Consider the following 16,822-nt stretch of genomic DNA (forward strand, 5'->3'; position numbering starts at 1 on the left):
CCGGGAATAAGCATCTGGCACTGTTTCGTATAGTAGGGCCTTTTGACAGCTGATGCTAGGGAATGCTGTACCTTTGGGGATTAAGGCGTAATTAATTAGGACAAGGAAAACATACTGCAGAACATAAAATTCCTATATTAAAAGCAAGAGTTACAAGGTACTCTTTGATTTAGTTTTCATCTGGCCTGCAGCCTAAAACAAAACCTAATTTAATGTTTTTGGAGGGATCCCCTCATCATGTTTAGGGGAATTTAAAGGTGAAGCATGTAAGATGTTAATAATGTCACTTGTTAATTCCACATCCAGAATAGTATTACATATCCAGAATTGCCCAAGCATTGAATTACAAATACTGAACGCAGAGGGGAGAGTCACTGGGAAAAGGTTCCAGAGAAATAGGCTGCAAGGGGTGGAAGGAGGTGCGGCATGCACCATATGGTGTGCTGTGGATTACCCACGGGTTAATGGGTACAAAGCATTGCAAACAGATGTGACATTCAGGCTATTCAGAGACTAAAACGTTTTCTTGGTTATCAGGTGGAATTATTCATTGGCCTCCAGGTTACAAAGTGCTTAAATCATTGCTGCATTTATTGCACTCGCTCAGACACCTCTAAGGACTCTCTTTGGTCATCCATCTTTGCAATCCTTTTCTGGGTGAACAGTGAGAATGAAACAAGCAGAGTCTTTTGGAATGTTATCTTCCTCTGTTTCCAGAGCAAATCCATCCCATGGTGTGGGATATAAACAGGCTTAGCAAAGGAAAAGCTACCACCTTTTCAGTCTTGCATCGTGCAGGGCAGAGGTACCTTTCATTGCTTTATTCTTATGCATTGCTTTGCAAGTGAATTAATACAAATTGTAACCAGCTACTGGGTGTAGTTTGGAGACGTACAAAAGTTATCTTCCTCTAAGGATGAGGGGAAAGCAAATTGTTTGCTGTCCATTAGAGCTGGCAAACTCAGAAAAGACATTTGAAACCAGAAATACATTCCGAATCATGACATCTGTGAGGAGGATATAAATTGTAAGAAAATAGTCTGGTCTGCTTTGCTACGCAGACATACACATGCACACACTTTTTTTTTTTTTTTTCATTTCGTACAACCATTTGGTTCCTAGCAGACATCAAATGAGATCCACATCATCACTAATTTCAGCATTTTGATTTCACCGTCTTGTTTAATCATCTCCAGGATGATATTTTGGGGACTTGGATTGGTTTTTTTAGAAGGACTAACTGTGTGCAGCATTTCACAGTGGAATCATATCCTGATTTTTCAAGTAAATGGCATATATTTCTACACAAAAAGCTTACTCGACTACTATAAAACATGTAAAAAAATTAACTTACAAGGGTTACATATGCTTTTGCAGTTGTCTTTAATTATTTCCACAAGCTTCACTTTAAATTCTGTAGCACCTTCAATTTCCCAGGCTTCTATTTCAGAAGGCTCTTGTTGATCTCTGTTTTCTTCCTTACTATCTGCTCTACCTGACACTTGCATCTAGAGCACAGTTGGTGCAGCTGCACGTCACACTACCACACGTTAATTTATGAGACAGTACTGTTACTTGAGGCCTGTAAAAATTTATCAACAAAGGGTTGTGAGACCAGGGGACTAGGCCATTGGAGCTAGCTGAACTCCTCAATGATGTATGAAAATATTTATTATACCCAGGTAAGTAGATATCTATATATTATTTCACCAGCCACTGACGTGTAGAAGTAGAGCAAGAAACAATCCCTACCGTGCAGCGGCACTACAGAAAAATAATCAAATCTGGAGATGCTGAGTGAGGTGCACACATGAAAATCGAGGCAAAACAAAGGCAAGGTAGAGGTTGGTCAGGTTTCGTGTGGAGGACCCTGGGGTCACACTTCTGCATTAGCAATTAGGGCACGGATTCAGGATGTAACCTGAAAGACAAGAGCTGTCTTCAGCAGCTCTCAAAGTGGTAAAGGGGAAGCCACAGGGTAATTGCAGAGGTCTGCTTGGCCGGCTGTGTGAGCAGGGCAGTGGCTGGTGGCACCTGAAGGATGATCACAACCCAAGAGGTGCCCAGGCATAGGGCTGGCTCCATCCCTCTCTCGGGGCTGGCCACTTGCTGGCTTGCCGTGGGGCTCCCTGCCTCACCTACGAGTCCCTGAGTCCTCCCAAATGCTGTGAGCACCACAGGGAACTGCTGGGTGCTTGTCTCATTTTGCTCAGTATTTGCAAATTGGCTAATGAGGATTGAGCGTCATTCACTAAAGCTAAATGAATTAAAATCATGCTTAACAGTAATAAATGCAGCTGTTAGATTGTGGACTTTATTACTTGGGTTCTTTGGCAACTATCCTTTATTTTAAAATAGCATCTGTTAGCTTACTTCCTCTAATCTTGCATGAGAAAATGAAAGAGATGTTTTCCTTTTTCAAAGAAAATAGTATAGGATATTGCTTTTGAAAATTCATGGGTGCATATGCTACTAATATTGATGATGAACTCAACAGCTAAATTAAAAACAACCCAGATGTCATGTTCAAAGCAAAGCAGCAACATAATAAAGAAGTCCAACCGCACCACCCTGTAACAAGGAAAAGAAATAATTACATGAACATCTTTAAGAGTCTTCAGTGCAACATAAATGTAAATGTCATTAATGGTTAATATGAAGGTGCCATCTGGACAGTTGGATGATGTAGATTCTGGCACTAGAGGTGTCATTTCTCTTGGAAAGCATGAGAAAACCAGAGACTTTGAAAGAAGTTGCAAACAAAGTTTGACTGGATTTCTTTTGAACATATTAATATCAGTGGTGAGCAATAATCTCTGAGCAAAAATCTACAAAGTCAGGTCCCAAGCCTAAAAAGTCTTCCTCTTATTTCTGCAGATTTGGATCAGAGTTTAAAATACATTAGTGATATAGATCTGTATAAATGTAACCACAGAAAAAGAAGTGAAATGCCTTTTTACAGGATCTTTTCTCATGCATTACAAAAAGGTCTGTATTTCTTGATTCCTACTTTATACCTAAAATCCTGATAGCTTGAGGGAACGGGAAAGCGAACATCTAAATTTTCAAGATAATTTACAAAGTAATTACTGCTCCTTACTTAAGTTTCAAAGCAGACCACAGAACAGCAAATAAATGAAAGGCAGGTACTTTTCTTTTCCCCAGGAATGTTTTTTACTGTACATTTTGTAGCAAAAAAAAAAAAAAGAAAATAAAGGAAAAAAATATTCTGATCACAGGGATGTCATTTTCTAAAACTCCAAGTAGGAAACGTGACAAATACAAGATCAAGTACACAGCCATGTCACAATATATCTCTGCACCTTTAAAAAAAATATACATAGAGTTTTTTCATGTGTTATTTTCACTGTGCCTTGCACCCTTTCTCCACATGTGTTTTACAAAATCATAGTAACAATGTGCAATTTCAGAATGGTTCCCAGCAGCTGATCATTGGGAGCCAACAAATCAATAAACAAATAAAAGGACAGTTGCACTAGCCACCAGAATGCTGGAAATCACAGTAAAGTCGTCAAGGACAATGAAGTCAGCAGTGTGAGCCATGTGCATTTCCACAACCACAGCAATGCCCCCCAAAAACAAATCTGAGAATCAGTTTACAAGCTCTGAAGAGCTCCTGTTCTTAGTTAGCAAGTACCTTAGTGAGGGTGAGAGACTGGCGGGGGGGCAGGAGTACGCCGGGGACTGGGGAAGGGCAATCTGTAATGCAGGGGACACATGGGAGACCCCCTGCTCTGAGACACCCAAATTTAACTTGGTTTCTGTGGCTAATCGGGAACATACCCAATCCCCTGAAATACACAAAAACTTACATGCTACTGATACAGTCAAGCCCTATCATGGCGACTGTACAGACAAAGAGCTTTTGTCACAATAGGGTGAAAGTCTGTATTTTCTTTGACAGTTGAACAGAGTGACAGTGTGACCTTTGCCAGAAGCAATTGGTATTCATAATGTGGAGAGTTCACGGGCGCCACTTTTGTTTTCCCTTTATTTATCCTTTAATAGGAAATCTTGATTACTATTTTTCCCATCTTTGATAGCAACACCCCTACAGATATCAATGGCTGCTGCAATCTGCCTTGAGCATTGACAAGCAGAGACTATGAAGAAGATGGAAGAAAGAGGATGATTTTTAAAAAATTTATTAGCCCCTCGATTTAATTTTTCCTAGGACATAAAGGGGTGGCATTGGAGGTGGGTTATACAGTACATCAAAAATTTGACCTTTGTACATATCCTCCTTTCATCTGGGGGATTTGATGAGACTGAAAACAAAACCAAAAAGTGCATGGAAACATACTTTTTGCTGTGGGGAAAAAAAAACAACTCAAAATCAGTAACAAGGCAAAACAGAACAGAAATCATTAAATCCCAACCAAAAGCCCACTCAACAACAAGTGTTGTTTTCCCAGTTGTCACAGTTAACACCATGAGATTATGCTGAACAATTTGCTCTGATCTGTCCCTGTGGATGCCCTGCCTGTACTTTTGAGAAAGTCACTTGCAATGACAACCAGATATATCCTAGCACCAGTCTTAGATCCACAGAAGTGTATTTCTGTGGTTAAAAGAAAAGAAAGAGGTGCCCTTTAAAGAAAAAAGAAAAAAGAAAAAAACAGTAAAAAAAAAGAAACCCTGTAAAATTAAATTTGTGCTGTTAAACCTCTTTTCATCCTCCTTGTTTAATCTTGTGTGATGGTTCACCAAGAGTCTGAGTAACTTTTGGAAAGCAATGCTAAATACAACTAGTAAATTCCTTGAAACATTCACGCATGGTTTAGTTGGGGCCAGACAAGAATGGTGCCATACGTGCCTATTCACATTTCATGACCTTCTTTCTCTTTTAGTATCCCTGTTACTTATCTATTTACCTATCTTTTTGGCCAGTACAACTGAAAATATTTCCTCCCCTCTCTTTCCAAATGCATGGCTCTGCAGCAAACCACGCTTTATAACACATGAGGGGAGAAGAGGAGGGGGGGAGACACTGATATTTACACTGTGCTTTCCATCACCCACTCTGAGCTCCCGAAAGTCCCTTTTGCCCCTGTTAGGTCATTGTCATCATACTGCAAAAGCATGCCGTTCACCGAGAGGCTCCTCTTTGTCCAAATGTTTGTTATCTTTTTTGGGTAGGTGCAACACTGAGATGTGGCGAAGTCCCCCATGTCAAAAGAATGGCTACGTTTAGTTTTGCCCTCCAGAGGCAACATGAGGAGGCTGCGAAATTTGGACTCCGGCTGGCCCAGCAGTGGCTCTTTGTCCGAGTGGCGGGCCACTGTGGAAGTTCTGGAGTCTGTCATCTCCTCCTTTTTCTGACATTTCAGTTCCAGGGAGGCAAAAGCTCCCATTAGCCGGTCAATATTGTGTTTTGACCTGGAAGGGGGCCTCCACTTACTGGACAATGTGCCCTGTTCACTTTGGAGGCTGTAGTCATCACAGTCACGGCTATTCGCAGAGCTGGAGGAAGAGGAGATGCTGCTCCGTGCAGATTGACAGTTAAACTCCATAAGTTCATTTCTCACCACCACTTTGGGGTTGACCTGGGGCAAGACTCCATTTTGAACTGGTTGTGCTCCATTTGTCTGTGAGTAGACGTTGCTGACGTTAGACATCTTCCCCTGGGAATTGTTGCAGACCTTATAGCGGACCATGAGTATTACAATGAATACCAACAGAGTTGCCACAATGATGCCTCCAATGATCAGAATCATGGTCCCACCCAGGAACTGGCTGTGCATCGACTGACACTGAGGGTAGTCTTCTTTGGTGAAGAACTGGGCGCATCCCACAATATTGGTGGCAGTAAGGGTCGTAGCCGTGTCATCCCACATTGCCAGGACACAGAGGTCATAGCCTGTTCCAGAAACAAGGTTGTTTACAACAAAGGCTTTGTTTGTAGCTGGAATCATCCTTTAAAAAAAAAAAAGAAGAAGAAAAAGAGAGAGAAAAAAATTGGTTACTCTTGACACTAATGGAAAAGAGAGAACAGACATAAGAACAGTGTGATGTTTACTGTGCTGGTACTGGCAGAGAGTAGTCAGAGCCATAAAATTCAAACAAGCGTTCAGGCTTCCCAGCTCCTGTGAGTCCAACATCCCGGCATTCAGTAATGCACAAGTTTTGAGGGCCATCTCTCAGATGTGCAATAAAGGGAATAAGAAAAATCAGACCAAACTAGTCCAGGGTTTTTTTCTCCTCACTTGCTTCTGTCCTAGTCTTAAATATATTCAAACCTGAACAAATAACTCAGAATAAAAATAGGTGCCTACAGAGAGCAGTTCTTTCTGAGTGTGCAAATGACCCTTGCACTTTCTAAGTCTGAACCTGGCAGTTGTCACATTGCTTCATGAGTGCCTGACCATTTACTGTGTAACGTCAGAAGCTTGCTTACCTTGTGAAGACAAGGGGCTACATTTAGTTTTCTCATTCCCTGAGAATGCAAGGCAGGCTGCCACTTCTCTCTCTTTCTTCACTCACCCACCTACTTTCCCCATCCTCCTACTCCCTACTGTGGAAAATATCTCCTAGAAATCTAGCTATCATCTTCTTTGCCAGAAATTTCTCCCTGCAACCACCTTCCTCTGTGTGAGTGAAAAAGAAATACTGGCATTAGAAGTATGGGCTGTGGAAGTGTGAGGAGAGGCTGGAAAATGCAGGGATGCAAACAGGAAGGTTTATTTAAAATATAAAAATTCTACTCAATACAAATCCATTTTCGAAAACTAAATAGCTAAGCCCAAGCTTTGCTCCAAGTTTTGTCATTTATAGATATTACTCTTTGCTGCCACAAAACTTCAGCAGTCATTTGAACTCATGCAATATTAGAGCATTGCTAGTATTCAAAATTAGCAGATGGGAATGAACATGGTCTACCCCCACTTCAAACTGGTGAAAATTGCAGCACATTAGTGGAATACAGTGCTATACTCCACTTCCACCATCACTCCCAGTCACGTGCTTAAAAAATTCTGCAGTGCATAAGTCCTTCAGAAATTATTTCACTGTGAAATCTCATTAGAAGCAAGTAGCACTGTTAGCAGAAAGAATAGTCAGCCCTATAAATTAGGTCTTGGACTTGGGTCATAACTCTTGAAAAACAGAGGTGTAGCACCATGTTTTAGAATGTTTCCTTTTGCTTTGCACTCTCTGAAACACAGAGACACCTCTGTATTCTCTCCAAGCCAACAGCAAACACCTAGGTTTACATATTATATAGCTTTGCACATATCTTACACACATAGAAGTACAGTCTTTCAGCACAACACACTATGCCAATTTATCTAGAGTGAACACTGAAAACTTCAATCATTTACAACTTGTTTTCTTCAAATACGATTACACAAAAGCTTCCAAGGAAATGTAACTGCCTGGAATATTTCAAGGACTGACAGGTAGTGATTGTGGCATGAAATGTAAAGCCAGTCCATTTTTAAATGTACAGCAGTGAGGCCACCACCAGTCCTAAAGCTTGGCCAGATTAACTCTATTGAAACTTGCCATACAAGCTCATCTTAGCCTTTAAAAGAAACTGAGTCATTTCTAAACTCAATCAGTCCTGGAAGCTACAGCTGTGATAATATTGGGACTAATAATAGCTTTATAAAAGATCACAGTTGCAATCCCAATTATGGAAAAAGCAATCAACTCTCCATATACATCTAAAATGAAGAATTTTGGATGTTTCCATAAATAAACTTTGAATGTTCTTGTAAAATATTCAAATTAATATTATTGTAAAGAACAGCTGAGCATAGGAATAAGCACCAAGTTCAAGAGTTCTGCGAGTCAAGTAATTAATCTCAGACTCAGTTTTCTAGCTCACAGGGAAGACGATCTTGTTTTCATGAAGTTGCCAAATTGTGAGATTATTTTGGCATTCTTCCATGCTTTAGCCCACCCTCCCCACACATGCTGCCAGTCAGCTATGATAGATGACATCTCTTAACGTTCTGCACACCCAAAATCGATGCAGACACATTTTCACTCTGGGATATTGATGACTCTTTGATTGTCCCCAACACAGGTAGCTGCAAGATGCCACTTCAATCTTTGCTTTGCTGCCTAACAGGGGGAGTCTTTTCATGGCTGCTCTGTACATCTAGCACCATTAATCACGGACCACCGTGCCTTGCCATTGGGACTCAATAGCTAGGAGCTGCTGCAGAACTAAAAGGGGTCATTAAAACCATGTCTAGGCAGAGGTTTCAAAGCTGCAAGGCTTTGTTCAGTCAGCTCATCAGCTAAACACAGAAAGTTGGTTTCAGGTAGCAAGAATCTATAGCCTGGTTCATTGGTGATCAAAAACAGCTTTTAAAAGTTAGCTTTTGAAACAGAAGATCCTCATGCTCACTTGTTAGCCCTCAGACAGCAAACATACTTAATTGCAGCAGTATCTTGACGCAAGGAGCCTGATATTGTCCACTTGCTCTTCAGGGCAGTGCAATCTTGCAGAGATGCTTCTTATCACAGAAGAGGAACAGAGATCTAAATTTAATACTCACCGTTTTTTAGGGAAAAAAGAGAATAACAGTTGACTAACTGCAAGAGGAGATCAACTAGCAAAACACTTGCTTATTTTTGAACTAATGATAGATTATGATAGGTTTTGATGTGTACAGTTTAAGAAGCCCAGGAACGGTGAGGAATGGGAAAGCAAACGAATACTCAAATACGTTAACAGTGTAAGTGTAAATGTAGTCCTAGCTAAGACAAGAAGAAATTTTAAAATCTCCTTATGGAAATTTCACTGTCCAGACACATAAGACACAGTAATTTCTATCTTTCTCCTCTGGTTTATTTTCCCTGGGGTAGGAGAAGCAGGCAAATCTCCTCTACATTGGTACCAGGATTTTGTTACCTGATTCTTATGCTAGTTTCTGACTCCTATCTGAAGATCAAAATACCTCAAGGAAAACTATTCATATAAGAACATGGTTCTGACCTCTCTGAAAATCTTGCCTCTAAGGAATGAAATGAGCATAGGGGGTCTTACAACTGACTTTCTTAATTTACAAAAAAGCTCTCTTCTCTCACCTTTTGGCACAATAGCATCACTTATTGGAAGAGGAGTAGTCCTATGGCCAGGACTAGGGCATGGCATAAGTGTCTGAAATAGAACGGCAGTAGACAGATGCTTCTGTGAGAGTTTATGTGTGATGAAGAGCCATGAACCTGAGATGAAAGTCTGCAGGACTTTCGCAAACAATACATTCCCTTCAATCCACACAGATTTATGTCATATTTTGTGAAAGCATCAAAATGACACCATGAGGCCCATTTTAGAAAAAGGAAGGATAGTGCCAGCACCCTTCTTTGAAGTCAATCTTAGTTTCTACCACCACCACTAAAAAGTCCTTGTTATGTCCTTGTAGACACAACATTTGGAAAGCAAGCAATTTTGTAATTACTCACTTCAGTGTGTGGTGATATTAAGAAAATTAGAAAATAAATCACTTAGAAATGCAGGAGAAAAAGATTTGCTGTGGACTTTGCTCATAATCCCAGATGCAAGTGAGCACTGAAGCTTGCAAGGAGTGAACTGTGCTGAGAATTTAGGAGACCTGAGTTTTATTCTCTACTTCATCAGCTACACTCATATCAGGCTCTACTTTATCAGTAACTCTCAGTTCCTGAGAAATCATTTTGCTGTACTGTAAGTCTCCTCATTTATAAAATGGGGATAATGCCAGCAATCTCCTTTCAAAAGAGGCCTGTAGTGTATGGGAGGAAATTAGTAGATGTTATGATTACACTGTAATATACAAATGGGTTCTTTTCTTCTTTGTAGCACTGGGGATTAGCAAGAGTGAACTGCTGGTTAATACTGTGGTTATGCAAAACAGACAAATTAGAGAAAAGACAGATTAGGCTAATTGGCTAGGCAATTCTGTTCCTTTTCTCCATCAAAAGAGGGGTATGATACCATCTAGTTTTAGCCTGAAACTGCTTTAATCACAGAATTTGCAGGGAGCCCTCAAGGCAATTCCTTTGGGAAGGCACTTGCAACTCCCAAGACTCAGTTTTATACTGTCCTGCTAGACTATGTTGCTTTTCTTGTGGTCTTTTTTAGTATTATCCAGGGCTATATACTATCTATATTGCAATACAATTTCTTCTTTTGAAGTGAGCGCTAGGAGTTTAAAATTGAAAGTCATGCTAATTTATTAAATGCTTGTATCTGGGGATAAAAAAAAAAAAAAAAAAAGGCCTAATTGCTTTGTTGTGCCTAAGCTGCTCACCCCAAACTCTTCCTGTAAGATTCTGTCTACATGCTGTGTCCCACTACAAACACCTCACAACAAACAGTCCGTGTCTTTGCCGGTAAATTCTCTTGTCTTCCAGAGTGACTTCGGAAAACTGTATATCAAAAATAGCCCTTGGAATATTAACTCCTGAACCGTGCTGGAAAAAGTATGCAAAGAACTGTACCAAGACATTAACAGTACAGATGATAGGGTTCTGGTGCATAGGGATGTTTCTGGGCCCTCATTAATTTACCAGCGCAGCTGTAGCCTATACATTAATTATGAAGTAACTGTTAATCAGTAGTGCTAAATTTTGTCACTATGCACTATAGCTTGTAATGAAGAGGGGAAAAGGAAGAGGAGTGCCAGGGTGAAATAGACAGTGTTCTGTAAAATCGTCTTCCAGTTTGTTAGCACGCTAACTTTCCTGTAGAGTAATGCCTTAGTGTAAAAATATCAATTTCACTGTACATTCTTATTCTTAAACTTCCATCTTACACAAAGTTGAATCCACATAAGTGCAAAATATTACCCTGATTGCTCTCAGAACTAGAAATCGATCCAGAAAAGGTTAACACTGGAATCTGACCAATTTTCATTTTTCAGTGAAAATCTCAAGCCAAAAATATTCATTTATTTCATCAATAAGTTTTCCCCTATTTTAAAATCTTTGGGGTTTTTCCTTTGTTCCAGTTTCACAGGTAATTCTGAAAAAACGATGATTCTAGCTAATCTTCCTTTAAAGTATTATAGAAGGGTCTGATAGAGTCCTACTTTTCAGGTGGAGCGTTCACCTTCAGTCCCAGTGAGATTAAAGTAGGATGGTAAAGGGAAGAGGGAAAGTATCAGTGGTGGCATACTGGAGAAAATTTGGCTAAAGAGCGTGTAACAAGAGTGAGTAATCAGAGGATGAGTTCATTGCCTGAAGAAGGCGCACATAAAGTAAGTTATTTCACTGAGGACAGGTAAGGAAAGAAGAAGGAAGAGAAGGTTGAAGTGAGAGAGAATGCAAGAAGAAAAGAGGATAATGAACACTGGTCGCTCTGGCAGTGTCAGAGCAGCAGAAAATGATAGAAAGATAAACAGGTTGAAAGCAGCCATTGGCAGGGCACTATCAGGCACGTGGCGATCATCAAAATGATGGAAGAAGTTTAGGTGGCCACTGAATGGGGACCAAGATCACAAAAACAGCTCAATATATGGTTGAGTGCAATCAAACATAGGCGAAGAACTTTCAGCAAAAACCAAGACAATTAGAAAGATAGTGAAGTGAATCAAGGCAGTGGAAAGAGTTCGGATGGTGGGCAGATATTATGAAGGCTGGAGAAAAGGGCAAAAAAAAGATCAGAGGAAGACTAGAAGGATCTAAATTGCAGTGAAAATGCCACACGTGATGTATTGCCTGGGAGCAAGAACAAGTAATTGACAAATTTGGACTGCACCATTGGCATTCTTCTCTGCTGCCAACTTTTGTAATTTCCTTGAAAGTTTTATGGTGTATACTCTTGTTACTTTTTGCTGTGTTTTTGTCCCAGAAAACCCCAGTTTCTGCAGTCGTGGAATGAAAGTAGAATCTAAAATGTTATTAAAAATTAAGTAAGCTAACAATAGAGATTAATTTCTGACCCTTCAATTTTCAAAAAAACCCTTGAATATATATCTTCAGATCAGCCTAAAGCCTCAGGAATCAAAAACACAAATACAAAGTACCAAGTATATTACTGTGTGAAATCTCAGAGTTTTTTGGTACCTGATTCAAGATTTTTTAATCTAAGAATCTGAGAAAGACAGAGACCTACTGTGACCTGCATCTTGAAAAAATGACAGTTGTATTTCTGGTGTTCTGGGAAAAAAGAGAGTTGTTAGTATTAGCAACAAGGCGTAATTCCTCTGTCAGTCATGTCAACATAAGGAAATGTCAGATAATACCAGGAGGTAGCCAGACTTGATCAGTAAACACTAACTCAACTCAGCATGAATAATTTCCTGCATTTTTTATTTTATTAGTTTTTGGGGGGTTTATGACATACAATCATAATTTTGCCTTCAGATGTAACATTTATTATTAAACACAAATCCCTTCCTGCTTTTCTGAATCTTGTCTCCTCATCACTCATGCATCCAGCTGCCCTTCAGAGAATCTGTCTTGTCAAATGAAACACGTAGTACATATCACTTCACTATTATTTCCTCATTTGCTTATGCTCTTTTCTGCTCATTTGGAAAAGTGGGGTGGGAGGTGGGGAAGAGATGACAGAGCCAAAAGCAATTGATATGTCTGTCACAAGATGGTGAACCAGGGAGATACTGGTAATGAATATATCCTCTGTGCTACAGGGGAAAGGGGGGGGGGGGGGGAACAACAGAAAAAATAAACCAGAAAAAACAAACAAACAAACAAACAAAAAACCCCCACCAAATATTAAGCTACTAGCTCAGAGAATATGAATCTCTGGTGATATCTGATAGGTTGCTGAACAGAGTCCCCTGGGGATGCACTGAAGTTATTTAGCAGATGAAGAACAAAGCATAGGCTTCTAGGGGACATATTGCTGCACAAGGCTGAGAAAGGGGAACCGTGGTACAAGGTATTCTGCTCCCCTCCATTAGCCATTGCTCTAAGAGGAAATGCTCCTCTCTCTATTAGTGCCAACCAGATTCTTGCAAACGACCGGGAGCCACAGGCAGGTAGAACTGGTGAGGCACATCTGAATGAATGAAGACCACCAGAACCATCCCGTAATGCCCTGAGTTAATAAAGGTGCTCAGTGCAGCTGGCCAGGTGCAAGCTACTGCACTGGAACAACCTCATTTTGGTTAATGTTGGTATGACAACACAAAATTAGACTTTCGAGCTCCCTGATCTATGCTATCATTTCTTTCATGTGGACCTGACAGCAGCAGGCATTCAGTGCCCTGATCATTAAATGTTATCTTTAAAGGGAATGCAGACATACCCTAGAAACATTTGACAGCACAAAAGATAAATCCAGTCATACCCAAGCTATTCAGCTGCACACAGAACACCTTTCACCTCAATATATCTGAGATACTAACTGCATCAGGAAAAAAAATCTTAACACTAATTCAAATCCAACTAAAACATATTTAAGCTTATTAGCAGAGTAATTGAAAGTCCACATAATATTTCTGTTAGTAAATGTGAAGCTGCAGTATTTATGGAAACAATGCATAACCATACCAATAAAGTCACTCTGTATCTTGTTAATGTAGAGTTAGAAAGCTATCATAATTCACAGCAATGTTTCAAAAAGCCAGTCAGTAAATTTGAGATTAATAAAAAAATATCTAAAATCAGTTAAGTTATTCTACTGGTAGTCGCAACAACACAATACAACTACCTGATTTCTAAAGATAGGAAGAGATAAAAGTTATCCATGAAAGTTGTGCTGAAGTTGTCAAGCAGAGTGTGGGACCTGGGACACTCTTTTCCCAGTTTTTAATAGACAAATGGTCCATCCACTTGGCTAAAGTGTCATGCTTATTCTCTCTGACTCAAATAATTTTGAACTCTTTTATGCAGAGTTGGACAGGTACACCAGAAAAGGTCATCCTACCATATCAACAGAGGTTCCCAGAAGAGAAGCAACTTTAGAAGTAATGAGCATATTTAGGAGCTCAGAGGAAATTAATTTGCAAAAGGGATTCTGCTATTTTCCTGGCAGAGCACAGCTGTGAGACTCAGCTATACTTGCTTGAGAGGTACAAGTGGGGCTTCCCACTTCTTTCCAGGCAGTGAAATCTGTGCAAATTGTAATGACAAGATCAAAGGCAGCTGATTGGGATCCTACAGTGGCTGACAGTTGCCCATCCCCTTTTTCTGTAAGAGCTCATGTGAGCTGAGGTGAAGAGGAGGATCTTCAGTGACTTACTGGCAATTTCATTCATGCTTACTATGCAGAGCACTTATGCTAGGTTGCAACTCCTATCTCTTGCAGAAACTCTGCTCCCTACCACACAGGCTAACGTTATCTCCAGAAGGTTGTGCTGAAACGACAGAATGCGCTGGCACTGTTTGAAGTTATGTTCACCCATGTTTTGTAATTGATTGGCCAAAGCAAACTCCAGTGCGCTGTTTCAGGCTTTTCTGTCACAAAAATCTTTGTCCCCAGGTGGAAGAAGTGTGTTGCCAGCTAACAGCCGACAGGACTGTTTTAACTAGTCCAACCAAAAGAAAGAGTCTTATGACTCTTTACCAAGTGAATTGGTTGTCTCACTACACATAGAAACTCTTTATACACTGATATATCAGTCTGTATAAAAAAAAAATATGTTTCAACATCAGTTTAAGACAGAATTTATGCATTATTAAAAAGTTTTATCACATATCTTGTAAGTGTTCTCCCACCTCAGTGATTGAATTTGTCATGGATAGTCTCAAGAGATCAGGAATCGTTAGCTACCAGAATCTAGAGCATCTCTTTCATTATGAAGTTGAAAAAATGACTTTAATTACCAGTGGAGAGGAAGGGAGAACTGCATTTGCCAATTCTCCAAAAATGAGCTAAAGAAATATCAAGTCACTAAAGGTACAGCTAGAGTATACCTATATTCAGAGAAGAACATAGCCAATATTTAGAAACATGAAAAAGTGTTTATTTGAGGACCCAACCCTCTAGCCTCTCAGAAAACATTGGAAATACCTTTTACTATGTAAAATTGATACGGTAGAATTGCTTCCTTCTTGTAAATTAATAAAACTCATTGAAAAACAATAAGGGAAAGTTTGTATAACAAACTTTTAGTATTAACCATCAAGCTTTTAATTTCTGACTCAGAAGAGGGAGAATATCTTTTGCAACAAAAATCTCTGTGAAACATGCACGACAATGCATAAGGTAAAGAGGATGATTCAGGGTGGCTTTGCAATAACATTGGGGGAAAAAATGGGGTTTTTTCAATCGCAGAATGAGAACACGGGGTGTAAAAAATCACTAATAGTCAAAACCATTGTCTCCTGGGGGGGGAAAAAGCAGAAGAAAAAAAAAAAAAAGGCAAGCAGCACAGGTATGTAAGCATAAAGGCATTTCCTAAAGCAGAGGTTTGACATTTTGCCACTTTCTGGGTATTGCATATAAAGGAAAAGGAAGGCTAGAAGGACTAGATAGGCTAGAAAGACAAGGAGATGTTGAATTTCAGAAAGCTCTACAAAAGGCCAGAACACAGTTACATTCTTTCAGTTTGTGATACCAAAATTAGATAAAAGCATTTCTCAGCAACCAGAGACGCCCTGCTTCTTTCAAAGCTGAGCCTGGACCTAAACCATACTGTGTGAAGAGTGACAAATACATTACTGAAAAGGAAAGTAAAATGCATCCAGTAAGAAAACAAGTTTTAATTTACAATGACCTCATGAGGAAGAAAAGCAGAAGTCAATGATAGATTCCAATATTAGCGTGATGTTATCACCTAGAAATATGTTTCTCTGCTAAAGAACCTTAGGCAAGTGCCATAGAGTTCTAGTACATGAACAAAGTGTACTAAAAAGTAGTCTACTAGTACCTTACATGTTACGAATGAGACCCAGAAAACTGAAGGAAGCTGACATGGGTTATCTGATAGGCTAATGGCATGACGCAAAAACTGAATGTAAGCAGTCCAGAATACCAGGCTGTGCATCCCAATAGTGAACCCATTGCAAAGAGGAAAGCATGAGCCACGTTTATTGGATTTTTTTCTACCAAGTACTAGCCAAATACTTTGCAAATATGTATTTGGCCCTCCTCATGTTATTTCTTGCTCATGGAAAGTACACAGCAGGTTTGGAAGTACTTGGAAAGGAATTAAATCCTACTTCTGAGCAAGGTTACCTATTAAATAAGTTTACAAATGTAAGAATGCTCAAATTGGTTTTCTCCCTTTTATTTCAGAGAACCACAACTGATCTGTTTAGGATTGATGGTGTGACATTAAGAAGAGACTAGAATTTCTTCTCATGTTTCAACTTCTCCAATTGATTAAAATTTTACCTGGCTTCTGAGATTTACCCACTTACGGCTTAAGTTACACAGTTTTTCTGAATATGGTTTTAGGATCAAATAGACTCAGAAAATGAGCAGCTGATCAGCAAGTTAATAAACTTTCACATGAAAACCAACCACAACAAATGCTAGGTATGCTATCAGTCTCTTGATATAGCTACATCCAGATCTGCTAGGTTTGTTACTCCTTTAGCACGTTTATTACTCATCATACCTGAAGTTTTTTCACTCATGGATATTTCATGGTCCACTGGTAGAACGAAAGCTTCTAAATGTTTCAGAAATCCATATAAGGTCATTACTGATAACGGAAAACAGCTTGTGAATTATTTCATTGAAAAATTCTATAAATACTGTGGAATCATATATGTAAGAGCGCCCTGTACTGTTGAAAGTGAGATGAAAGAATGGATTTTTCTTTATCTTCACTTTAAAAACTTTCAAAGCAGTGAGTAATGAAGGAAGAAACTGGCAGATTGCTCTGCTCTGCAGAGGTTCAAGTGTAAAGCCTGCAAGACTCTCTCTTCACTCTGTAAAATCTTCTCTGAG

General features: G+C 39.5%; 1 protein-coding gene across 1 annotated transcript in view; it reads right to left on the reverse strand.

Annotated features, from left to right (window-relative positions):
- Nucleotides 1–3,150: 3,150 nt before the first annotated feature.
- Nucleotides 3,151–16,822, reverse strand: part of LRFN2 (leucine rich repeat and fibronectin type III domain containing 2) — a 157,479-nt gene continuing 143,807 nt past the window's right edge. The window contains exon 4 of the mRNA XM_075749029.1: nt 3,151–5,937. Coding sequence (XP_075605144.1) covers nt 5,019–5,937 — 919 coding nt within the window. The 3' untranslated portion in view covers nt 3,151–5,018. The remainder of the gene's footprint in view (nt 5,938–16,822) is intronic.

Source organism: Balearica regulorum, chromosome 3 (genome assembly GCF_011004875.1).
Source record: "Balearica regulorum gibbericeps isolate bBalReg1 chromosome 3, bBalReg1.pri, whole genome shotgun sequence".
Taxonomy (NCBI): domain Eukaryota; kingdom Metazoa; phylum Chordata; class Aves; order Gruiformes; family Gruidae; genus Balearica; species Balearica regulorum.